Here is a 26903-nt window from a genome sequence, read left to right on the forward strand (position 1 = left end):
GAAGTTCACTTGAGCCCGTCGGAGGTTTCTGGCCCTCAGCAGGCACTTTCACAGAGCTGAGAGGGACTTCTACTTTTCACTCGACGCCGCGGCTCAAGAGCTCAACTCAGTCGCAAAGCAGCAGCCAAAAAACGTTCACAGGCAAATCAACAGGACACGGAAAAAAACACTGAGTCAGCTGTTCTCATTTGCAGTTTTTATGAGAAGAATTAAACAAATTCAGAGTATAAAAATAAAACAGTTACAAGTTAAAGGATCAGAAAGAGCACTACTTGTGAAATCTGTCTCAAGCATAACAGCGGTTTGCAAGTTGCATGAAGTCAGACGGTGTTGCGTAATATTGCAGACTAGAGCAAATTTAAGAAGCTGAAAGAAAAAATGAAGAGTGTATTTATATACAACAGTAATTTGTCATATTAGCCTCCTGAAGATGTCAGGAAATCTCTACTCTACTATAATTACATCATCATTGGTTAGTGTCAGAGCCGGCCCAAGGGATAACCGACATTTGAGATTCTTTGGTGCCGGCCTGGAGTTAAAGGTCAACAAATGCACAGTTTGCATATTCTGTACAATTTTAAAGTTACCTTAACAGAATCATACTTTAAAGGTGTTTTCACACCTGATAGTCCGGTAGACTCGGTTTGATTTGGGAGCAAAACTGCAACATTTGTTACATTTTTCAGCTGGTGCAGTCATGGACTCAAATCAAGAGTTTGAAACTCCAAAAATTTGGTCACAAATGAAAGCTTTTACACTTGATTGTTCAAAAAAAAAAATCCAGTCAGAGCCCCCAAGCTTCTCACAGTTTCATTGTGCTGTCCCGACTGGATTAGACACTCAAGGTTGCTAAGCTAAATACACCTCAAACCACACTTCTTATAATAATGAGTGTTTGTTTCGCTTGGCTTACAAAAAATACATGTTAGAAGTTAAATTCACAGTCACTATTTCTTCTTATTATGGTCAAAGGTCATGACGCCTGGTCCTGTTTAGTCCACAGTTCATGGGAAGGTTTGGTTTCCTTTTCAAGTGTTTTGATATTTAAATAAGTTATCATTTTCATCACATTTACTGTGGTGAAAATGGCTGTTGATGACAGATTGTCCTCTGATGTCCGGTAAAAACAGCTATTCCTCCTTTTCTTCCAAATAGAGTCACACATGACCAGGAAATGAGATAAAGAAACAGAAACAAACAAAAAAAGACATGTTGGTGACCGCCTGACAAATTCTGACTATGGTGATCATATTGCTGCTTGTTCCTCTAAGATGTTGAGGCTATGAAGTCACAGAAAATACAACATCTTTTCATAATGTAAAACTATGGGGAAACTCGTCTCAAAAACAAAGGGAATGATATTAGATATATGATTGAAACCATACAAAACATGCAAAAATCAGTTACCATGACAGTTTTAACAATACATGTTGACTGTACAGTTGCAATAAGGTACGGATTTAAAATAATAATAATAATAAAAAACCTTTCCCACAGAAGGAAAATGCATTATACAGCTTCAACACTAGAATCATCGGCCTCTGTCATAAAACAGATCCACCATAGCCCCTATTTATTTTGCCCTTGGTCAATCATAAGACGCCATTCAAGCTAATCATGTTTTTAAAATCAATAAATGAACCTGACTTTGCTGGACCATGGTAGAACCCGGACGGGTGAATATGGAGTATATTTCTGACATTTTCCATTGTAAAAGGTGAAACGTGTCAGGGACACGAGGCGTGCGAGGTTCATTAATCTGTTTTTAGCTTACTTCAGCGCAACTTGTCCAACGTGTGTCAATGTGGAAACCAGAGTCCCACTGGGTTTTGGCCTCAAGTCCCACAGCCGGATCATCTTATTGTCTGTCGTCCCGACATCAAACCCCTGAGCCATAAACCCAGCTCCTCCTTACATACGTTGACTTTTACAGCTCTGTCTCCACCTCCTCTATGGGTTTGAACAGTACCACGTTGATCATCTCCTCTTGCTACCTTCAGAAATCAAATGATGGCAAAAAAAAAGCATCTTAAGTCCCAACCTAAAGTGTTTTGTGAAAGGGGCTGTAGTTGTGTCACTTTATATTATTCACAAAAAAATTCTAAATTGGACATCTACATACATCATTATTTGAAGTTGGTCAGTCATTGTCTGCATGTCATTGACAACACGTCTTTGATTAACCAAGAAATCCTCCAAATTTGACTGAAACAGACACTGAAATGTAAGATGCTTGGGCCCTTTAATCAACGAACATCTCACTTTTTAAACAAGCTGTCTAGTCAGGGTGACTTTTCATTGAAACTTTGCACAAATAGTTTTGTAAGGGGTTTATTAGATCTGGTGCAGAGTGAAGCCTGGATGTTGGACTTTAGTTCATGCTTCACTCCATCCAGGCTAAGGTTCATAGCATCCATTAAGGCCTGAACAAAGCGGTTTACAACGGTCTTCCGGGTCTTTTACTCAGAACTCAGACTTGGCACTCAGTGAGCTTTCATGTGTCCCCTTTAGGTCTCCACTAGTGGCCCCAATCATCCCTGTCTTATCTTTACAGAACAACCTCTTCAGCGTGCTTCTGAATTTCTCTGCCCCAAACAGGTACACCAGTGGGTCCATAGCACCGTTCATGCAGGTGAGGGAGGAGGTGAGGCGATTGGCCATGCTCAGGGCTCTTCGTGTTTGGCAGGATATGTCTGGGTCGTTGTAGCCAAGGATGAAGGTGACTCTGCTCAGATGATAGGGCAGAAAGCAGACCATGTAAATGAGAATGACGGCACCAATGGTACGCAGGGCCCTGAGTTTTAGGGCAGGTTCCAGCCTGGAGCCCCGGTGCAGGCTGCGGATGATGAGCAGGTAACAGGATAGGGTGACAAGGAAAGGCGGGGTGAAGGCCACAGCCAGAGAGACCAGCGCCTTGTGGGACACCTTCTCTCTGTACAGCTGCAAGCACACCGTTGTGTTGTCCACCTGCACCGTCTGATGGGTAACCAGCAGTGGCGCCATAGAGAGTGTGACCAAGACCCACAAGGAGAAGCTGATGATGTGAGCATAGCGACCTTGGCGAAGCTTCATTGACCTTACAGCGTGAACCACAGCCAGGTAGCGATCCCCTGCCACGCAAGCCAGGAAGTACAGACTGGCGTACATGTTGACATAGAACAAAAAGCCCACCAGCCTGCAGGGGACCTCACCCAGCGGCCAGTGCCCTCCAGTGAAGTGGTAAGTTGCTCTGAGTGGGAGGATGACCACATAAGATAGGTCTGCCACTGCCAGATGAACCAAGAAGATGTTAGCAGGGCAGAAAGCCCCACGCTGACGAGAGAAGATCCAGAGAGCAAGACTGTTACTACCGAGGGCCAGAATGAAGACCACCATGTAGAAGCACCCAAACAGCTGGTTCTCTATTGCGGTCTCTGCTGGTGCACAGCTCTCAGATGACTGGTTTGAGAGTAAAGATGTTTCTGCAATCGTGGCAGACTCCATTTTTGGTTCCTGAGGAAAGAGGAAAAATTGCATTAAGTTTCACAGAAAATTGCAGTTTGTATATATTTTTTAAAGCAACACATGCATATTCGCAGAAGAGATGAGTGTTGACTTTTAAACCACTAGGACATGAATTTGGGTTCAGTCGAAAAAAAGTTCAGTCTTAGGCTACATTCACACCGCAGCCTGAAGTGACCTAAATACGTTTTTTTTTTTTGCCCATATGCAACCTGTATCTGATTGGATCTGTGTCTTTTCATGACACAGATCCAATTTTAACAACTGCAACCGTGGCATCTTGGTTATGCAGTCCTAAATCTGATATGTAATCTTTTCAAATGTGACCAGTGTCTGTGCAGTCAAGTCACATTTATCCTACCTGTATGTCATTGACGCTCGACAAATGTCACTGCTCTGTGTCTTAATATGCGGAAGTGTGAAGAAAAACAACAACAGTGGTGGGAAATAACGCAGATTAAGTTGTTAATGTTGGTGATCGCTCTGGTTGGACAACTTTAAAATCGCATGATATTTTTCACCTTTATCATCCATCTTTTTTCTTCCACAACCTCTGAGCGCTAGCTACGAGTGACATTACTTTGTCCTCTACTGTGAGACACTTTTACTTGCTTGCAGCTCACACAGGAGATACAGTCACATACTGTGAACAACCATGCAAAAAAAGAAAAAAAAAATCACAAAACTTTGGATTTGAACATTAAGGCCTGCAATGTGAACATAACCTTAGTATTCTAGGAGCAAACTAACTTAGTGACAGGAAGCCAAGCTAGTCCAACTGTGTCCAATCACAGAGAGACAACAGGCAGGGAGCATGTTTGTAACTGCGCCAGACTCACAAGTTAACAATAGATGTTAGTGTCCCTGGTTAAAGTGCCAGTGACCTCAGAGCATGTAATTGCTTCGTTCTGACCATTAAAGTTCCTCTACAAAGCCCAGGAAGTCAGCCCAGGTCATTAGCTCTTTGCTTTTCTTTTTGTAGCTTAACTGGCTCTAACTTCTAACAACCGATTTATATGAGCTGGTAAATAGGAAACATGGCTTTTCTGGACTAGATATCACTCTGCTACAATGAATTTCAGTCAGTTTATTGTAGGATGTGTTTCTACATGATCAGAGGTGTACAAACACTTCTGATTGTTTGTATCTCATTAAGTCAAACATGTGCAACTTACAACTGTTGTCATGTTTCTTTACATTTTGAATGGATAGACAAACAGTTGAAAATAGGTTTTTACATAAACTGCATATAAAGGCACATCATTTTTATATCACTGTCTGACATTATGAAATTTATATTTGTGTATTATTAATAGTTATTGTTTTAATAGATAATCCACCTTCAGGGGTCTTGAAGTTCTACCAAATGATGAAGCAGACTTCTGGAGATATTCCCCATTGCACGTCCATTTAGTGTAGTCTGTGTTCTCAGTAAGAGCTTGTGTGCTTGTCATGCTCTTTTTTTTTTTTTTTTTTTTTTTTTTTTGGCTGTTGCTTTTTAGCTTCACATTACAACTAATTTGCTCAATATTTTTCTTGCAAAAACCTGATACCAAAACATGTCGGATAGAACCAAGACCTTATCTCTGAATGGATTTCTGTTTTATGTAAAAGGATTTAGGTGGAAACAAAATTTTTATTTGCATAAAACCTGAAGTTTCAAACTTTCCTCTGTTGAAAGGCTCACATGTGAGCTCCTCTTGTGTNTTTTCTTCCACAACCTCTGAGCGCTAGCTACGAGTGACATTACTTTGTCCTCTACTGTGAGACACTTTTACTTGCTTGCAGCTCACACAGGAGATACAGTCACATACTGTGAACAACCATGCAAAAAAAGAAAAAAAAAATCACAAAACTTTGGATTTGAACATTAAGGCCTGCAATGTGAACATAACCTTAGTATTCTAGGAGCAAACTAACTTAGTGACAGGAAGCCAAGCTAGTCCAACTGTGTCCAATCACAGAGAGACAAGAGGCAGGGAGCATGTTTGTAACTGCGCCAGACTCACAAGTTAACAATAGATGTTAGTGGCCCTGGTTAAAGTGCCAGTGACCTCAGAGCATGTCATTAGCTCTTTGCTTTTCTTTTTGTAGCTTAACTGGCTCTGACTTCTAACAACCAATTTATATGAGCTGGTAAATAGGAAACATGGCTTTTCTGGACTAGATATCACTCTGCTACAATGAATTTCAGTCAGTTTATTGTAGGATGTGTTTCTACATGATCAGAGGTGTACGAACACTTCTGATTGTTTGTATCTCATTAAGTCAAACGTGCAACTTACAACTGTTTCTTTACATTTTGAATGGATAAACAAACAGTTGAAAATAAGTTTTTACATAAACTGCATATAAAGGCACATCATTTTTATATCACTGTCTGACATTATGAAATTTATATTTGTGTATTATTAATAGTTATTGTTTTAATAGATAATCCACCTTCAGGGGTCTTGAGGTTCTACCCAATGATGAAGCAGACTTCTGGAGATATTCCCCATTGTACGTCCATTTAGTGCAGTCTGTGTTCTCAGTAAGAGCTTGTGTGCTTGTCATGCTCTTTTTTTTTTTTTTTTTTTTTTTTTTTTGGCTGTTGCTTTTTAGCTTCACATTACAACTAATTTGCTCAATATTTTTCTTGCAAAAACCTGATACCAAAACATGTCGGATAGAACCAAGACCTTATCTCTGAATGGATTTCTGTTTTATGTAAAAGGATTTAGGTGGAAACAAAATTTTTATTTGCATAAAACCTGAAGTTTCAAACTTTCCTCTGTTCACAGGCTCACATGTGAGCTCCTCTTGTGTGTACAGGAATTATTCACCGTCCACATTAGCATGAAAAGGTGCAATTCAGTGAAAATTTTGTGTTCACTCATCATTGACATGAATGTCATATTAATGTTTAATTTATTAAACATTATATATATATATCTGAGGACAGTGCTCTGTTAAGTTAAAGCTCATCTTCTGAAGTTGGGATATTTTTCCTCCAACAGGTTCCAGAGGAATCACCTCAAACCAGATGTTGGACTGGATTTTATTTCAATGTTATTTGTGAATGTTAGCTTCTCATTTTCAACAGTGAAGCTTTAAGGTTAAAAAGGTTATCATTAAGTTTCATCAACATCAATATTTCCACTAAATAAGAGGCAAAAAAAAGAAAATAGTTTGATAGAGGAAAAGCCTCTCAGACTCTGAGCTCAAAGCGAGATGCCAGAGAGCATCAAACTATTTTTTTTAAATATTAGACAATTAATTTAATTTCACATAATTATCATGGTGGAAGCCATTTGTTTGTTAAATACGTAATGAAACATATTTACCGTGTTTGATGTTTGTTGTAAATGACTTAAACTCACAAAGAACGAGATAATTAGTCCAAGTTTGTCGTTTATTGAACGTTCAGAAACTACAGCGGCTCTGATGAGCCACAGCAAAGCTAAACAAAGGTAAAACAACCTGAACAGGTGATCAACTCTAAACCACTCTTAGCTTTTTATTCTCCGTCTCTCTCTGTCGTTTAAGCACACCCGTTGCCATGGCAACCCCCTGCGCTCCACAAACCGACCAAAGATTACTTTAAAAACACAACATTCAGTCCGTTACAATATCAGGTTTTCAGGCTTGATATTTATTTTACGATTATTAATGAGCCTCTCATGACCAGCGGTGGTTGATTAGTTCATTTTAAACTCCTGCTCTGCTCGTTATTTTGGTAATGGAACCGAAACGCACAGAATTGCGCCACACCTTGTTGAAACAATAATTACTGAGATTATTATTGTTGTTGGGTCATTAATTTGAGCACGTTTTGTTGATTTTTTTCTGTTGTTCTTTAATAAAGTTACGAACGTTTTGATAAGGAACCAGAGGAGGAGGTCAGTTTGTCACCCACCGCAGAGATCGACTCAAAACCTTCCGCCATCGACGTGTTACACCCTGCTCTCTAGCAAAGCACGAACAGTTCAGAAACAAGATGAAATGGGGGAAGAAAAAAAAAAGCTATTCATTAACAGATTTGTTTTGAAAAACTAATCGCTCACGGCTGCTCAGTGGACCAATTGATTTTTTACAGCAGACAGCCACTCCTCTCTCTCTTGCAGTTTCTGCGTGCCCCCGCTAAATCTTTTAGGGGTACGCAGTACCCGACCGTACCCTCCTACTTTCACCCCTCTATATATGGCTACAAAGATATAGATCAGTGCTGTCAAGAATTTTTGTCCTGTGGGTCAAAATTGTCAAACCTGGTTCCTGCTGGCACTCTGACACAGCTAAAGACATGTTTCATAATGTTAATTTAATTTGGTAAATAAAGTGTGGGTCATTTTCTAAAAATGTATGTATCAGTGGGCTTTTTTTGTCATAGCCAATGTGATGGGCTGTGATAAATTGGGGGCTTGTCCGGGATTTCAACCAGGGTATTTCGCAGGTAGATATTGACATTTTCAATGCAAGGTTTTAATTTCTTGGTAATAATTTTGCACTAATTGAAAAATAAAGTCTATCTGCATCAATCATCTGTGTATATTAGCAAAATTTGTATCATTTTTAATTTGCAGTAGGAGGCTGTAAAGCAGGGGTGCCCAAATTTTTTGAGACCAAGATCTTTTTTGTCACCATCCGGCTGAGATCTACCTCATCGACACAAAGATATAAAAGTTGTAAATGAAACTCTATTAACTTATTTTATATGCAAAAATATATCTGTTATAGCAGACATATTAAAGTGATAGAAAACTTAATGCAGTTTCTTCCTCAGTGAGATTCTAACATTGGGAGCAGGTTACTGGTTTCTCAGTCAGAAGCTGATTGTAAACCTGAGGCCAGCAAGTATTATTATGGTAGATCTGACATTTTGTTTGATTACCTCAATATGAGAAATTTCAGACTCATAGGAGGAACCACAGAGCTCTGTTAAGTTAAAGCCACATCTTCTGAAGTTTTCCTCCAACAGGTTCCAGAGGAATCACCTCAAACCAGATGTTGGACTAGAATTTATTTCAATGTCATTTGTGAATGTTAGAGCCTCATTTTCAACAGTGGAGCTATAAAGGTTGAAAAAGGTTATTATCATTTTGGAGAAAATCTCATCAACATCAACATTTCCACTATAAAGCTTTACTGATGGTTTTATGAGATCTAATTCCTCCAAAAGCACATCCCATTCATTGTAGCATTAAAATCCACATATCACCACTGTAAGAGCTAAAAAACATATAACATGTAACTAATCATTTTTCAATGTTTCCATTCATATGTTACTTTAAGTCTATGCCAAATAAACATATTAACAGACATAATATGCATTAAAAGTAAATACTTTTTACAATCAACACACCTTTTGACGGGGCTGCCAGTATGAAATAATGTTCTAGTTGCTCCATTAAAAACAAAGTGCTGTACCAACTGCTGTAACTTACTAAAGGTAACTTGAAATTTACCAAAACATCTTCAAACATTCTTTGTGGGACTGAACATTGTATTCTCATGTGTAGACACACCTAAAAAAAATAAAATAAACACCCACACACACTATTGTCCATCGGTGGGAAATCTCCACTGTCCACTCCTCTTTTCTTCTGTTGTTGTAGCTGGACACCAGCTCAGCTTTCATCAGCAGGTCACAACCAGTCTGAGGCTGTTTCTGTAGCATTTATACAGAATCCAACAGCAATACTAGAACATGTGCAACTAATGAGCCCATCAAAAAACAAAAGGGAAATCAGGGGCTTGTTTTTGCAATGGCATATTAGAGTCATTGTAGATAATGAAAAAACGGGAGTACATTTTTGCCAAAAAACAAAAAATTTAAGATGAATGTTTCCAGAAAATTTCTTAGATTGATCTCAAAATTTCTGACTTTTTTGGCAGAAACATCCTCCTTCTTTTGTTTTCTATCCACACTGACCCTAATACACTGTTGGACGTTCCTCACTTTTGGTCCATTAGGAGCCAACCAGATGTAGCAGTGTGGCTCTCAAAGAGGCAAATTCCAGCCAAGACTCAGACTCTGTGCTTTCATCCCTCCTTAAAGAAAAGAACTGCAGCCCCGGCGGTGGAGGAGGTGGAAGTGGGAAACAATCCAGACGCGGAACAGTGGAGCAGAAAAGCCTGAATACATGCATCTCTGAGAGATAATCCTGAAGAGAACAAAACCAGAAATTCGCTTTCACCACAGCGATCTAGTTAAGCTGATCTGTGCAGACGCTCTCTTAAGGAGAGCTGACCGAGCATTCTGGTCTAAAGTTGACTAATCTGTAGCATGTATAATCTGACACTTTGACTGGAATACTGTAGAGTAACAAGAGGAATCTGACAAATACAGTTTTATTCAAACATATGGCGGATTAACATCGCTAACTGTCTTCTATGTCTAGAAGAGAAATAGAGTTCTAGAAGTTGAGGTAGAGTTATGAAAACCATCATTTGTGATGTGAATCTGTGTAATTGAATCATTTATTGAGAGAGGCATGCTCTAATCCCAGCAGTGGGGTTCGGTTGGTGCAGTCCTTCAGTGAGTCTAAGAGAACCATTGGCTAACATGACTTCAAACAATTCAAAATAGAAACCAAAACTTAAAAGACGTGGAGGAAATACATGTGCAGCCAAGCTGGAGTAGAAAACAAAAACAACAACAACAAGCAGGAGAGGTTGGTTTGCCCCAACAACCCGCAGACAGAGAAATGGAGCAACGCTTCACGAACTGAAGAAAACATTTTTATTTCATCTGGATATGGACCGTTTCTCAAATGATCCTCAAAAACTAAATTCCAACCCGAGTAGATTGTAAAGCACGGTGGCTGAAGCATCATGATGTCTGTTTTTCCTCAGCCTATTTTTGACGTCAGGAATCACAGTAAGATGCAGAAAAGGAGCGACTAGGCATCATGGAGCAACTCGGCTACAGAAACTCAACAGAAATCAAACTATGGTGTTTCTGAGAAAAGAAAAAAAACAAAGAATATGAGGGAACTGTGGGATGCAGGCTGGAAGACCTGACCACAGGTTTGACAAGTTGATTGACTCTGATAGTAAATGTAACATAACGAGTGATTTGATTATTTTTCTTTGGATATGTCACTTTTTCTTCCCTTTCCGTAGAGAAAAAAGTTTCTCGTTTTTCTTATTTTTTATTTTAGTTTCTAAGAGAAAGTGTAGATCTCACTTTGAACCCAATACATTATAATCATAAAGAGCCAAACATGGAGAAACAGCATTCAGCTTCTATTCACATCAAATCTGGAACAAACTTCCAGAAAAATGCAAAACAGAAGAAACACTGAGTTTCTTTAAATCAAGAATAAAAACCAATCTGTTCAGAGTTGCTTTTTGAATCATAACTGGAACATTGTCCAACATATTTTGACATTACTAGTTTCACACTTGCTTATGTTTTGATGTTTTCATGACATAAAGCTCTCTGAACTACCTTGATGCTGAAATGTCCCACACAAATAACTGATTAATCAGAAACAGAACATAAAAAAAACAACTTTTAAAGACTTCAAAAAATGTTTTAAATGATTCAGGCTGACAGAAAATACCGATGCACATAGTTATTGTGGAAGCAGATGTGATAAAGTCAGATGCTGAGCAGGCTTACCGGCTGATATCCTGAGTGTGCGGCGGTCAGTGGTGGAGCAGGGAGTCCTGACTGAAGACCAGGAGTTCATGTGGCGCTCCGTGGAAGAACTGATGCTCTGACACGAGGAATGCCGTCCTATGACCCCTCTCCTCTCTCCCTCAAGACGGCCCGAGGAATGAAACTGTAGCTCTTTTTGTCTCACAACAAATTTGATAACAGAAAAGGAGCCCCGACGGGGAGCCTTTCGCCTGAACCCTGACCCCACCCTTTCTCTTCGCATCCCCTTCTCCTCTGAGAGCCACTTGTGCGCTCCACAATAGCTTGAGTCAGAATAAGAGCCGCAGTTTGGCAATGGGGGGTCAGGCAGGGGAGGGGGGAGGAGAAGAATGGCATGCCTCAGTCGGGTAGGACGCCATGGTAACCAGGGCTGGTGCTGCAGCAAGAGCCTTAAACATGAACTCCACACACACACGCACACACACACGCACACACACACCCTGCTGAAGAAGAGAAGATTTGGAGTTGTTAATTGTGGAGTTTATGACTGAGTCTCAGAGATGATCTTTTGTGGACGGCCTCCTGCTCCACAGGGCAGCGAGGGGTGAGGAGAGAAACAAAACCAGCACAGGAACGGGTGGGTGTTCACAGCAAAAAACACAAAATATTTCTAATTATGGTCCAGTTTATAGTGCAAATACCTTAGTGCACTTGAAATAAGACAAAACTAAGTTACAAGTAACTTTTCAGCAAGATACAGGAGCTTGTTTTAGGTAAAAAAAACTGATGAAAATGTGTTCGATCCACTCTGATTATTTCCGCTTCTTATTCTTTCATAAGTGAATTAATTTGCCAGTGGTCCATTCTGGTACTTTTAAAAAAAATCAGTATTGAGGATTTATTTACTCAAATTGAGTCCCTATTTGTAGCTGAAAAGTTACTTGAAGATATTTTTTGTCTGATTTCCAATGTATCAAATCCTTAGTGAGACTTTGTGTTTCTGCAGTGTTCCAGGGGCAAACAGAGGCCCTTGTTGCCCAGTTGCCTCCTGGGGGCATCTCCAGTCAGAATGCCCAAAATAATCAGTCACACAGTCGACGGACAGATGTGGAGAAAGGCCCGTCTGGCTGAGGGGGGATAATATTTCTTTCATATGTGGGCTCCACAGCTGTGTGCTGCAGACATGGACCCTTATTCTCTTCTGTATTATCCGCATGCAAATTCTATTCTGCTGACTTGAATGCAGCCACTATCTGCAGAGGCCTGAGACGGGCTTTGACATCGCTACCCCGTTAATCTGCTGCCAACTTCTATTTGGGGTGGTTGCCCCCCTCCTCCACCTTTGTTTGGCCCTTCTACTTTCTCCATTTGGTAGCCGCGCAGCAAAAACATTTCTTTGTGGATTGGCTGATATCAAGAGCATCATTCTTCGTGCCGCTGAAAGAGGTTCAGGCAAAAATGGTTCCTCTGATGGTTCAGTGACACTGAAGAAATGATTTTATTTTTCAATATAACTCCCCTCTACTGCTTATATTGCTACATCAGGGTTATTGTAGAAAGAAAAAAAAAGGAGAAACACCTGCCAAAAAACTGATGTTTTGAGATTAAACTAAAAAAAATTCTAAAAGGAAAACTTGGAAACTTTGAGATCCAAAAATCAAAAGTTTTCACCCTTAGGAGCTCAAAAAAATTCCAAGTGTTTTTCTAGAAAATTTCTGAGCTTAATCTCAAAATTTATAAGTTTTCACTCTCGCAAATTTCCAAGTGCTTTCTAGAAAATTTCTGAGAATCTCAATTTTTTTTTTTTTGGTGGAAATTTACTCTTTTTTTCTATGTACAATGGCCCTAATACACCATCATAGATTTCAGAAACTGATCCAAATGCAAGAACTTCTAACAGAATTCATACATCTGGAATTTTCTTTTTATAATAAAAATTGTCAAAAGATGCAAATATCCCCTCAAAGCTGCCAAAAGAGACAATATGCTCACCGGGAAGGAAAACTGAATCAGTCCAAGTGAAATCAACATCACCAGATTGAACGTCAGGTTTTATTTGACAAGTTTACCAAAGGAAGAAAAGAAAAGGAGAACTGAAGTTAACATTTTCTCATGGGAACGCCCATTCTGAGATTTACTACTCGGACTGATTGGTAAAGAAAGCTGCTGTGAAGGGCATCCCGCAGAGTTAATACCACAAGACGTGTGTGTAGTATTGTGTCAAGCTGTGGGGCCCCATGATGTGTGTGTGTGTCTGTGTGTGTGTGTGTGTGTGTGTGTGTGTGTGTGTGTAACACAGGAGCACAAACATGTTAAGACACCTGGGTTTAAAGGAAGTGACACAAAGCTCTGGTAAAAGGAAGTGAATATGACTAAAACAGCCTGGTGGTTCAGGAATCCTTACAAAAATAGTTTTCATTAATGCAGGGGTATGTAGCATTTATTTAAAAAAAATTTTTTTTTAAGTTTACTATGTTGTGACGGCACAGACAGATAATCTGAAGAAAAAAATGGAGTTCCTCTGCCTTCTACCAGTGCTAACGCGAAACAACCAATCAGAGCCGGAAGGAGGGCTTTAGTGCTGTCAATCATCCTCATAAGCGGCTCATTCCCCCTTCCTCTGTATTTTCCCTCTCATGAACGCTAAGTGTTTTTCCGGAAAGGTAAGTTGTTTCTCTGTCATTTGCAATTTAATCAGAACACACACAAGTTTGATTGACAGCATTGAGACCCTCCTCCTGACTCTGATTGGTCGTTTCTGACTAAACTGTGTATTCAGTGCCAACTGTATTTCTTCATTTCACACAGGGAGAAGGCAGAGTTCAGACTTTCCACAGATTGTCTCATACCATACAGTCAGGTTATGGTGACAGTTTCAACAAATATGTAAAAAAAAAATAAATAAAATAAAAGTTAAATACCTCAGCTTTAAATTATGAGTTTTGTATGTTGCACGTCTATTAAAATGGTTGATTGAATAACTAATTGAAAGTGGATAACTGACTACAACCCTGGAAATCATCAAAGCGACACTTTAAATGTTTCTCTTAGAGAATCTCTTCAAATCCATTTATGGCCTGAACGAAATCATGCAGCTATTCAAAGATTCCCTGGATCATTGGGAAGACATGAAATGGTGACTGGCTGTGGAGCTGGGGCTCCACATGCTGTGCCATCCAGAACCCAACAGACCGAGTCCAAAAGGTTAGAGTTAACTCTAACCCCATATCTGAGTCCCATCAAGATCCAGATATTCTGATTTGTTTTGGAAACATTGTGAAATGCTGTCAAAGGGACATTTTCCTGTGTTGTTTTGGTTCTGAACAGGAAGGCAGATTGGTTGATTTAAGAAACATCAACTCAATGGTTTGTTGTCTTGATTGGATCCTAGGCATCAGTTCTTGGTTCCCTGGTGAAACTCAAAGCCTGATTCCCGTCAGTTTCCTGTTTACAGGTCAACCTGTTGCACTAGTGAGTCATACAGTCATGTTTGTTCTGCCACTTAACTGGACCTGCAATGAAATATGTTGTAGGTTGCATTATCAACAAGTCCTATCAAAACAGAGGCTAAACATGCTAACATTAGCCTAGCACTGAAGCATGAAAACATCATAAAGAGCAAAACGTGAGTTTATTGAGAACTTTACCTGCATGTGTTTTCAAAGTTAGATTAAATGACTTTAGAAACAAATAATAAAGCTACATTGGAGCAGGACATTGAGGTTGTGCTGTGTGTTTATCTACGGCTGCTGATCAAGTCAGACTGGAACAAGCGCAGCATAATTATTTGTAAATTGGGAAAGAAGAACAAGATTACAGTACTACTATAAATCACACAATACTGATGAAATTCAGTGCAATATTTTACTGCATACAGTCTACACAATAGAGATTTTAATCAAGTATCAGACTGAGTCTCAATGTCTAATCCTAAATAATTCAAGGACAGAAAAAAAAAAAAGAATCCTGATCAAAACATGCTTAGTTCTAGTAAACATGCAAAGGAACCAGTGCTCTTCATCTTTGGGTGAATGACGCAAACAGAACCTTGCTTCAAATCAAAACTGAGAAATATTTTTATTTTTACGCAATAAATCTGTGACTTTTTCCACCAAACGACACTGAAATCTTGGGTAATGGATCCTGGAGCTGCAGGGCTGACTTCATTGGTTCACATGTTGTAGCGCTGGCCTCTGTTTCTCTCTCTGAGGTACATGCTGACGTAGGAGGTTATCAGGTCATCCATCTTGTAGCCCTGTTCATGGAAAAAGAAAAAAAAAATTAATGCAAAGAATATAAAAACAAACTTTGTTAAAAAGCCCAAAACAAAACAACCTACCAGCGACGTCTCACAGAGGAATTTGTTGCCCTTCACCAAGCTGCCGACGGTCATGTGAAAGTAGGTGCTTCCGCTGCACCAATTAGCTATTTTGTTGTATGGGTGATTTGCCAGAACCTCCTTGTGAAGTTAAAATAAAACATCAGTAATTGAAGCTGCGCAGCAAAACATTAAACATTTCTAATTGCAAATTTTGCCCTTTTGTAACCTTAGTTTTCGGGTGCAGGATTGTGAGTCCAGTTTTGCTGATGGCGATTCGCACAATGTCTGGAAAATCTTGCTCTGATGTTTGCTGTAAAAAAAAAAAAAGAAAGAAAGAAAAAGAGTAAAGACAGAAAAATTTAGACTGATGTAGTTTTTACGGCTGCAGCGGCTGTTTGCTTTCTGCTGCGAGAGCACAGTGGTCAGAGAGGATGCAGAAGCAACTGACCAATCAACTCGTCAGAGCAGCTCAGAGACGGAGAGTCTGCAGAACCCACCTTCACTTCAAAGAACGCGCAGCCGAACGTCGGCCAGCGGCACACCGCCTTCAGGAAGGCAACTTTTGCTTCCTCGACGCCCATGCCACCGTGTTTGTTAAAGAAGGCGACGATGTTCTGCAAGTGGAAGAAATGCAAACATGCAGCAGCATTAAAAAGTGAGAGAGAAAAAGGAAGAAAAGAAATTGCCCCGTTTTTAATGAGGTTAATGAGTTCCTCTCCACCCCCACAGGCAGCAGGGTGAGTTCTCGCCGAGCCGTGGGCGTTCTCCTCCTCCATAATGGACATATTGTTTATATATGATCGGCAAAGCAAAGTCTCATTATAGAGAAATGTCACCATGAGCCAAAATCTAACAAAAGAATGTTGTATCTCCTATTCTGCTTTCCCACAGAGACCCTTTATAATCCCCTCCTTATTCATGGAGAGACTTTTTTTTTGTAAACACCCGCCCACCAGTATCAAGCTCTTATTAATGAACAGCTTATAAAGTCACAATTCATATTTCTCCACTAAGCGCATTATTTACAGTACTTAATTTGCTTAAAAACTAAGTATTAGATTGGTTCAAACCCACTAGATCAAACTCAAGGCCTGGGGGCCAAATCTGGCCCACAGCAGCTCTTTATGTGGCCCTCTGGACTCCAAACTACATCAATAAGTCCCTCTAGTTTTTCACAATTCCACAAAATCCACACAAGCTCAACAAATCCTCACATTTGTTCTGATTTTACAGCATTTTTTTCTCAAAATTGGTCAAAAACATTGGGTTTAAGTGTCTGCTACTTTTTAACATCTTTGAATTTGAATATTTTTGTCCATTATTTTTTTTTGCTATGCCGCTATAGCTCAGTCAGATCGGACTCAACTGGTTTCAAGTCTGGACTTGGACTGGGCCATTCTAAAACATGACTAAACCACTCAGTTAGAGGTTGTTGTCTTGCTTGGATTTGTCCACAATGACCCTCTGTAACTTTAGCTAAAAAATAAAACAAATCAACAAAAGTTTTAAATATTGGTAACACCACCTGACAGTTTTTAACAGTTTTTCATTTATTTTCTGCAATAATTACATTGAATTTTCACTAAGAAATAGATTTTTTTTTCTTATTCTACATTATTTTCAATCCTACAGGGAACAGAAAAACTATCCAGTCTCTGATTTTCCAAAAATGTATCTTCATCTTTATTTTAAATCCTAAAAATGGAGATAAAAATTGTGGTTCTTTAAAAATTACAACTAATTTACTAAAGTACATGTATCTAAATGCATAAGATTATTATTTTTTTTTTTTTAATTCCTGTGACATTTGCGACTCTACATTATTGTTTTTTTTGGTCTGGCCTCAAAGCAAAATGGCTCCTTAGTTTTTAAAGGTTTTAAAGGTTGTTGTTTGTGATTGTAATGGGACAAAAGGTGAAAAAGTTAGAGGGATATAAATAGATATCAAAGATAGAAGTTATGATATTGTGTACCAAAATAACACCAATAAACATTTCCCATTGAGGGTTCTAGTTTTGCACCAAAAACAACAACAGATAGGAGAAGATCCAGCAGGCCTCATATTCCTCTCTGCCAACCTCTGAACTCCTTCACATCCCTAAATCTATCTAACCCCTCATCACCCCCACAGCCAGCCTGGTCCTTCTACCTTTTTCCACTCGTTCTCAGACATGGCCTTCAGCTGGTCTGCGGGAACCAGCTCCTTCAACACCTTGGGAATCGTGGGGATCTGGCTTTTGTCACCGTTGACCTTTACCCTGAAGAGCAGAGCGGCAATGTTGACCATTTCCTCCTTGGTACAAACGTGATAGCCTCTCAGGTACTTTGGCAACTCCTGGAAAACAGAGAAGCAGTTGGGGTTTGTTGCGGTAGTTTACATGCAGTCGTCGTCAGAGTGAAGGTTCGTTTAGGCCTCAACGTTCAAATTCATCGCAGATCATCTGTGACCCACACTGGGTCAAAATTATTCATACACCCCCAGTAACATTAGGATTAAAAACCACTTAGGAAATGGGGAGAGAAACCAAACAATGTTTGCAGCCACTAAGCAAGATCCTGGCTGGATGTTTGACCACAAAAACAACTTTTAAGCAGATCAAGATTTCAAGATGGATCAATTTAGATATTTATTGGGGAACATTTTCCAGTTGGAATACCCAACTGTGTTCAAGTTTCAACAACCCGAGATAGGATGTACAGGAACCACCTCAAGCAGAAGTCAAAGCTAGTTCCAGGAACCTGCCCACCGACTGACCCACCTGGAGGTCAACCCGTCTTCTACAACATGTTGGACCTTGAAAACCCTCGTCTTGTGAATTCATCATTTCTTTACCAAAACTTTTCTCAATGGTTAAGCCAGGTGAAGTCAAATCTATAATCAGCTAATAAACTAATAAATTAGTCTCGTGAGATTTAGTGAGACATCGTCACATCCATCTCTTACGTCTGGAAAAAGAGCGGGTCAGATAAATGAAAACACTGAACTAGTGAGCGACTCCTGCTCAGTGCTCAAACTGTTGCATTTCTTCAGAGATTTGACCTTTGAACCCACTTCCCCGAGTCAGTAGATAAATAACCGCCTCTGGTCTGGTCGAGAATATTTGCCAATGTTTTTCCACGACGCCTTCCCAGCTGACATCCTCATTTGTGTGCGAGGCCCGATTATATTCAAAGTGGACTAGAAGCTTTTCCGCTGGGTGTAAAAACGAGTTGAATGAAGCTGGGAAAGCGGAGCTGCTCGCTGAAACGCACCTGAGGGAAATGGAAGATAAGGTCAGCCTCTGTGTCTCTGCCAGGGATTACATTAAACCACAACTTCCTCATGAAGAACACGTGGTAGGAAATGTTGACCGGTCCACCTGCAGCACACAGACAGACAGAGACGGAGAGAGAGAGGAGTCTGCAGACAAATATCGCCGACCATCCAAACCTTCACTCTCTGCATGCTGTGTGGTTACCATCTTTAATCCTCTTGGCTTGTTTGGACCAGTCAGTGATTTGTCTCAGACTGTCAAAGAAGTAGTCTGTGTCGTTCAGGCTGAGAACCTGAGATTAGACAGAGATGGTTAGACGGGTTTTAGCCTCATCAGAGAACGTAAATGTTCATTATAGAGACAAATCTGATCTACAAAACATCATGCTCCACATCTGAGGCCAACATACGCTCTGCTATAGACGTGGAGAAATGTTCTCTCTTCCAGTGTTAGAACAAAAAAAAAAAAAAGATGACATTCTGTTCTCACAGATCTGGTTTTGTTTTTTTGGTGTCTAACAAACATTGTGTGAATGGTCCAACACTGGAAAACTTTGCAGTGGAAAAGAACTAAAAGAACTATGAGGATTTCCAAAGAAACACTTTTATCTTGTAACAGTCAGGGTCAAAAATAATGGACAAATGTTGACCGTTCTTTTGGTTTGTGATCCAAACTCAGAGATTAAATCCTAATATTCAGTCTTGGAATGTTATAGGACAGAAAATTTGCTTTTTCGACCGTGAAAGGCGTGAAACTGATGGCTGAACCTTGTCGTGGGTTTTCACAAAGATGCTGAAGCCGTCGGCTGAAGCCAGCTTGAGCTTTTTGGAAATGTTCTGGATGAGATCCCGGATCCTGGTGCTGGTCGCCACCTCAAATATCTGGATATCAGGAGGAGAGGAGTCCGTGTTGACATTATGCTTTCTTAAAGCGTATTTGTTTCTCTCTGATGCGTCTCCACTGCGTACCTCTTCTGTGTCGTTGGGGAAGTAGATTTTGTGGAAGATCTTGGTGCTGTTCTGCTGGATGGCGTCCACCTCCACCTGGTGCGGCGGGAGCTTCCTGGGGTCAATCCTAAACACAGCCATCAAAACGTCAATACTCTGTTTATGTACTTTTGCACTGATTTGAGTTTATCTGATGGCTTGGTTTCACTAATCAGTCCCTTCAGGAAGTTGCAATGTTAATAGAAATTTACACATCATTTCCCGAATTTTGCACAGACTTACAACTTTCTACCAGTCATCGCAGTTTTCCCACAAATCTGACCAATCACCTTAACCTTTCCTGTATTTCCTTCTCTTCTGACCAATCACTGCAACTTCGCTGAATTTCAACCAATCCCCTCCGCTCCCTTATAATTTCACTTCCTGTTTCACATGTCTCTTGAAAGTCAAACCTGGAAGATGACAGCATGTGTGACACTAAATGGTAACTTCACCTTTTTTTGTTGCAAAAATAATTTTTGTAATACTGTGTAGGATTTGCTTATACTATATATAGAGTTCATGTTGATATGAAATCCTTTTGCATTTTAATAACTCCTCAAGACACGGTTTTATTTGTTCTAAGGGTGCCATTACAAGAAGAACCCTTCTTGTAATGGCACCCTTGTAAGTGCAAATAACGTTGAAAATGTTATTTGCACTTTAAATATCAACTGTTAAAATCCTGTCTTTTTTGTCTCGAAAGATTATGTGAAGCAATTTCAACACCCGCCTGCCCCCAAGACTGTAACAGCAAAATAAAGCTTAAAAAATCTGAAGCTTCGACTGCAACTTTTTGAAAAATCAGTCATTTTAGGCTGCAACAATCAGAAAAACATAAATAAATGGTAGCATCCTGGAGGGACTAATACCACATTTTTTAAATCTCAAGATGAAGTTCCTGCTAGCCTTCTATGTAAATATAACATATTAAAATGCTTATTTGTGTAGCAGAATTAAGTCGCCACCAAACATATGTATGAAACAGTGTTTACTTTGCTTTATTTTAGTGGGTTTTTAAAAAAAAAATCAAAGACATGATGCTGTAATTTCTGCTTGCTGATTAAAAGCTGCATTGAAATAATCCTGCCTGGCGTCGTCATGCAGACTGTAAATAAGGTGCATTTATAGCAGAGGCCATGCAAATGCTGCATTTGGTTGGTCACCCTGGTGCAATGTTGATGCAAGGCATTTGTGTTCACAGCCCCTTCAATGGTGCAACAAGTTCTGCATCACACTGGATGTGTTTTTTTTTCCCCTCAAAGAAAGACAACAGTAAAAAAAAAACAAGACGTCACAGTTAGACTTTTTCCTCCTCTCAGCCAGGAAGGCTGGTGGAGAAGCTGATGAGATGCAGGGCCAACAGTTTGTGTGTTGGTGGTGCAGGACGAACCTGAGTGAGCTCTGCAGCCGCTGCAGACAGTCGGAGGCCAGCTGCTCTCTGCGCCGGGTCTCCACAAACTTCTGGGCGTGTCTCAGGAGGGCCTGGCTGGGCGGGAACAGGCCGCAGCACAGCCACAGCAGCTGCCAGCCCAGCTCTATGCTGAACCTGCAGGCACAGAGGAGACCTGAGTAGAGAGCGCCCGCCTTGTGTCCGGATCGCACGTCGTACTGCAGCAACGTGCGCACACCTTTAGCCCGCAAAGGTCTCAACTTTGACTAGGCCATTCTGTCATGTAAACCTGAAACATTTTTGAGGATTTCATTGTAGCTCTGGCTGTATGTTTTGACAAGAAGTGTTCGACAAGAACACAGCTGAAAGCACCTTAACCTGACATCATGATGCTGCCACTACCACTTCATATATGTGCAGCATTTTTCAAGTAACTTTGGTCTCTTGTAACCAAAGCAGCTTCACATGTTTGCTGTGTCTGCTTGGTCTACCTTAACTGATTCAGTATTTCTTTCATTTGTCTTTTCTCGTCACAGTAAACAATAAATCAGACAATCGCATGATAAAATAAAACAATTTCAACTTGTATTATTTATCATTTTTCTCTCTTTCTACCAAAAACTGGATGACAAAAGTCTTCAGTCCAGTGCTTTGACTACATGATTCATTTTATTTGTCGTTTCTGTTGTTTTATTTATTTATTTTGGATATTTAAAATGTCTCCCAGTTCCAGTGTTAAATGTTCTTTAGAATTTAAAGTTTATTAATCTTTGAGAATGTCTTCTTGCATTACGATTATATTACTTGAAAACAATGCAATCGTTTGGTTTCTCTCACAAAATCCCTGAGAAAAAACACAGAGGTCTGTGTTGGTATCTTGACAAAATGTGAAAATAATCAATGTATGAACACATTCTTTCATATTAATAATAAAAAAGTGAAATGTTTTAGTTTAAAAACATGCTAACCAATAAAAAAAAAAAAAAGAAAAACAACCCGCCAAAGAGGGGTGTGACTGTTTGGACGCCAAGAAAACAGGCAGAAAAAGCAAAGAGCAACCTGTTGTTGTTGCTGGTCATTTGCTTCATGATCTGGCAGTAGATCTCGTCCCGCAGCGCCTCGTGTTTAGTGGGGGGGCTGAAGATCTGGTCGGTGAGCTCCAGGGGGCTCTGCATCTGCCTAGTGGGGTAATCTCCCATGTACTTCAGGATGGGTGAGCCACAGGTCAAGGTCAAATAACGAGAAGCATCACGGCCTGAGGAGATTTCAATGATTTGATGGTAGAAAGTTGATCTGATGTTTTCCCACCAGTAAACATACAGCGGAGGAGTCAGACTAAAAATCTGATGAATGATGCGAGTTATGCTTTATGACAGAGTTCGGTAGTAGCTATTAGTTACATTTACTGGAGTAACCTTTTGGAAAAACAAAGTGCTTTTAGGAGGATTTTTACTACAAACCTTGAGTAATTTTACTATGAAGTACTGATGCTGTTACTTGAGTAAAATGTCTGGATACTCTACCTACTGTGAAGAACTGTGAATGAAGTTACCTCAAATATACATAAAAGAGTCAAGTCAACATCTCCATGAGGAAATTGAAGTACTGATGAGGAAATTATGTTAAAACACGAACGGAAGCTCAAAAACATCAATTTTACATGACAGTGACCCTCTAGAGAAGCTCTTTAAAACACACAAACACAAGTGTTACTGCAGCTGTTTTTCCTGAAGCTATGCAGAGAGGATATCAGTGAAGGCCAGGCAGGCCTTGTGGCTGAGCTCCGGGTTGCCCAGCAGGTTCTTGAGGAGAGGCTGTCTGATGGGCTCTCTGGAGTGAGCCCACAGCTTCTCCGGCGCTGCGTTCCTGGAAATCACCTGGCGGTTCAAATCCTTGGTGGGCTGCCTGCAAGACGAAACAAAAAGGAATTAAAAAAAAAAAAAAGCCTTTATGGAGAAATCTGTGGAGAGCTGTGAAGATAAAGACAGCATCCAACCTGAAGTACTGCAGGGAGAAGTCCTTCAGCGAGGCGGGAGCTACTCTCTCCACGGTGCCCATGTCTTTCCGGTTTGCCTCCACCAGGTTCTTCCTCTGGTTTGGCGACAGGTTGAGGAGGTTCTTTGGGAAAACGAGGAAAAGTTGTTTTAGGGATCATCTGAGCTGATGGACGACAGAAAAAAACAAAAGAAGCTCGGGTGAACGTTCGGTACCAAGACTTCGTTGCTGGGTTTGCTGAGCGTCGGCAGGATAAAGATGGCCTCCATGGAGACGGCGCCAGTCTTTTTGGTGCTGCTGCTTTGACATTTGATCCAGCCGCGCTGCTTGGAAAATTCCTCATCCTTGATGAGAATCAGCAGCTCTCCTCTTTTAAAGCTCAGGATGGTGGGGTCATCTGAGGAAGAAGAGGAGGAGGAAGAGAGTCAAAAACAGATTTTCCTTTTTTCGCCCAGCGAATAATCCATTAAATCGATTTTATTGATTGAATTTTTGGGTTTTTGAACATTTAATTTTAGGAGAAATCTGGGGTTGTGTTTTTTGTCAACAATTCTCTCATTGGGTTTTTGTAACTAAGAGATGTCAGAATGCCCAAGGCGGCCATCTTGTTTTACAACTTCAGTTTATTTGGACTTTGAATTCAGGTCAACTCTACAACAAAATGTCATGGTAAGGCTGTGTGTATATATATATATATATATATATATTTTTTTTTTTTTTTTTTTTTACAAAAATAAAGTCCAAATGTTAAAAGCGTACAGTCATATTAATACAAGAATAAAGTCTTAACGCCCGGACCTTGGCTGCTGACTTCTCTCAGCGCCACGGCGTACTTGGAGCGCTCCGTCAGTCCGCTGAGGAACATGGTGATCAGCTCGGACATGTCTTCAGCAAAAGATCCGCTCAGGGTGAAGTCTCCTTTCAGCGTCAGCAGACACACAGCGAGGCTCGAGGTTTTACCCTCCCTGAGCAACAACAACAGAGCGACACGGTTACCACAAGGACTGAGGCAAGATCTGAGAGTAAAACTCCTAACCATCTGCAGCTACAAAATACTGGCTACTAATCTGTTGATTATTTAAAAAATGGATAGCAAAGGTGCTTAATGAATCTTTTTTTCTTTTTTGCAGAATTTGAACCCGGTGAAGCTAAAAATGCCACTTGAGTTCTGAGTAAAACATGTTTACAGACAAGAGTTTTTCATCTTAAATCCAAAATGAATATCTTTTGTACAGTTTTGCCCTAATTCATTCTGAGTGCGTCATTCTTTCAGCAAATGACCTTTCTTTGAATCAGTATACTCCGATTAACGATTAATCGATTACTAAATTAGTTCACAATTATTTCACCATCCACCATCCTAATTACAACTAATTAAATTAATCGTTTCCGCCTTAGTTATGATTTTCAGTGCTTTAAATTTGCCACAATGTTCTATTTATGAGTGAAACTCTTATTTTGAAGTAAAACAGGAAGTGGTTCTTTAGTTGCCTGTTGTGTTGACAGAATCAACTAATATGATTCATCACAAGGCAAGCTGGACATGCAGGTATGACTTGTAAGCAGTGTGGGAACTGGCTAACCGTTAGCAGCTAATAATGCTAACCTTCATAGCTTCTCATCAGTATAAGACTAAAGGGCTATTTCACAAAGTTTTAAGAACATACACAAACTTTACTGGAATCACACCAAGCTATTCTCATAATTCCCGTCTAGCTTTTCAAATGTTTCCACTGATATTCTGACAGTTCATCTTTGCTAAGGAGCTACAGGTCCAAAGCCCCTTCAACAGAATCTCTACCAAACTTAAGTCAGGACTCAAAAATATCACTTCTACTCAGAAGAAAAGTGTTGGTAAAACTAAAAGATTACATTAAAGCCTAAACTGGGAATTAATCATTTTGGGCTTAAAGACAGGCCAAACCTGGATTGTTTGTTCTACATGCATCACTACACACCCATTTCACATTTCCTTCAGCTCCTGTTTCAGATCGTCCTAGCTGAGGAAGAAGCGTCTCTACCTGACGGTGTTGACTCCTGTTACTTCTGGGAAGGACAGCTCCAGCAGCCTCTTCTCCCTCTCATCCAGGAACGTGATACCGGTCCAGTTTATGGCCACAATGAACTTACTCTTTGGCAAGGGGGGACCTGGAGACAGAAACGCATTCAAGAGTGAGACTGCCTTAGATCCTTCTGTCACATGCAAAGAAACTAAACGGCATAACATTCTATTACTATCATCAGTAAGGAAATGAATTGATTAATGACCCATGTGAGCCGTTATCTCAGGCTGGAGTCATTAAACAACATCCAGCTTGAATGACTTGGGAAAACAAGCCTTGGGTGCATCTATTTCCACACAATGCCTACATTGTTTTTTATCATAAGTTCCTAAATTAATCTTGCAGACAGTTAAAGAAACACTTTCATTCTAGACTTGAAGTCAAGCAACACTAAAAGAGGAACTGAAGTTCATTTGCATGGAGGTCAAAAGATATTTTTAACACATTTACTGTGAGCTGATGTAACACTTTCCACTTTCACAGTGCAGTAACACTAAGCAACGGCGTCAGTGCTGTTCAACCTCTGATCACCTGAACAGGACGGACTAGGAAAAGGAGAAAACATGACTAAGAATGTGTAACGTTTAGACACTGAGGCCATAAAAACAGACATGTTTATACCTTATTTCATTTCTAGTTTTATCTGGCTTCACCTGACAAATATGGCAGATTATTCTGAGAGTCTACTACAGGTAGCAGCTCCAGTAAATATATCAAATACCTCTGGTAGCCTGTAAAACTCCCTTGGAGAGTTGTAACACTATTTTACTCTCTCAAGCTATTTTTATAGTGGTTGTATTGAAATAAGGAGACCTGGAGACTTGATGTAGCTCACAGTTTAAAAACAAATGACAAAGGTTGTCCTACCCGACTGCTTGGTGACCTCAAAGAACCTGGAGAAGAACATGGGCCACTTCTCTCTGGCGTAGTCGACCACCTCCGCCTTCACCAGGTCCGCTTTTTGTCCAGAACTCAGGAAGGTGCTCTGAAATGATTTGTGTCCATTAGAAGCTGCTGGAGGATTTGTTTGTTTCATTGCTTATCATGAGGATCCCAACCTGAGCGTGAGCGGTGTGGATCATCTGGACCAGTTTGGGTTCTGACTTGGCCTCCAGCAGAGAGGTCTTGATGCAGTCCTTCACCGTCTCCTTCACGTTCTCTGGGCGACTGTCTGAGCCGTGCTGGATGTACAGGTGCTTGGCAGCGAGCTCGATGATGTCGTCCTCCTATGGAGACATGGACAGGACAAAAAAAACAACAACAAAAAAACTCAGTGTTGAGGCAAAACTTTGGAGAAATAAAGATGCACCGATCTCATATTAACATCTAGATTCAAGAAGGTTCTTTGTGCTCTGAGTGACGTCATTCTTTATTTATTTTACATTATACTTAGAATTCCTAGTTGCTCTTTCTGAACCATTTGAAATGTTTGTTGCAGTTTAATTTTTACTGGTTTGACTAAGGTGGTCAAATTATTGATTTTGTCAGTTTCTTTATTATTTATTTTCCATTGGTTGTTATTCTCCTAACTGCACTGACTGAACATCTAAGTTGTTCCTACATGTTTGACCAAGCTTGTGATGATATTGGTGTATTCTAGTTCTTTACCATATAGAAATAATTTGGAGTGTCTTATGTTTTAACCATTTTTTAATAAACATTATGATAGTTTTATTAATGTTTAGCTGAAGACATGGTTTAAATAGTCTAAGCTAAATGTCTGCGAGAGTTAAAGAAAAGCTTTGAGATGCTTCCTCTACGTTTTTAAAATAACAGCTTCATCAGCGTACATCAAAGTATGAACA

At 40.0% G+C, this 26903-nt stretch overlaps 2 protein-coding genes across 3 annotated transcripts in view; both read right to left on the bottom strand.

The window, feature by feature from the left end:
- Positions 1-183: 183 nt before the first annotated feature.
- gpr17 (G protein-coupled receptor 17) lies at positions 184-11531 on the bottom strand. Its single transcript, XM_007571371.2, has 2 exons — positions 11108-11531; positions 184-3492 (listed from the first exon to the last, which is right to left on the bottom strand). The coding sequence occupies exon 2, from the start codon at positions 3481-3483 to the stop codon at positions 2464-2466; it is 1020 nt and encodes a 339-aa protein (XP_007571433.1). The 5' UTR covers positions 3484-3492; positions 11108-11531; the 3' UTR covers positions 184-2463.
- Positions 11532-13916: 2385 nt separating this feature from the next.
- The window catches only part of myo7ba (myosin VIIBa), a 32186-nt gene continuing 19199 nt past the window's right edge, over positions 13917-26903 (bottom strand). For both annotated transcript variants that reach the window (XM_007571372.2, XM_016681375.1), the window contains 18 exons: positions 26157-26324; positions 25966-26083; positions 25057-25183; positions 23834-24000; positions 23251-23432; positions 23037-23158; positions 22791-22945; positions 22100-22253; positions 21041-21196; positions 19630-19735; positions 19429-19542; positions 18866-18953; positions 18660-18766; positions 17557-17742; positions 15905-16021; positions 15634-15717; positions 15426-15545; positions 13917-15341 (listed from right to left, as the gene is read on the bottom strand). In XM_007571372.2, the coding sequence (XP_007571434.1) occupies positions 15258-15341; positions 15426-15545; positions 15634-15717; positions 15905-16021; positions 17557-17742; positions 18660-18766; positions 18866-18953; positions 19429-19542; positions 19630-19735; positions 21041-21196; positions 22100-22253; positions 22791-22945; positions 23037-23158; positions 23251-23432; positions 23834-24000; positions 25057-25183; positions 25966-26083; positions 26157-26324 (2355 nt within the window). In that variant the 3' untranslated portion in view covers positions 13917-15257. The remainder of the gene's footprint in view (positions 15342-15425; positions 15546-15633; positions 15718-15904; positions 16022-17556; positions 17743-18659; positions 18767-18865; positions 18954-19428; positions 19543-19629; positions 19736-21040; positions 21197-22099; positions 22254-22790; positions 22946-23036; positions 23159-23250; positions 23433-23833; positions 24001-25056; positions 25184-25965; positions 26084-26156; positions 26325-26903) is intronic.

This window comes from Poecilia formosa, unplaced genomic scaffold (assembly GCF_000485575.1).
Source record: "Poecilia formosa unplaced genomic scaffold, Poecilia_formosa-5.1.2 Scaffold279, whole genome shotgun sequence".
Lineage (NCBI taxonomy): Eukaryota > Metazoa > Chordata > Actinopteri > Cyprinodontiformes > Poeciliidae > Poecilia > Poecilia formosa.

Bases quoted from the DNA above. Each gene is read 5' to 3' on its own strand.
- gpr17 (XM_007571371.2), bottom strand. From the start codon at position 3,483: ATGGAGTCTGCCACGATTGCAGAAACATCTTTACTCTCAAACCAGTCA.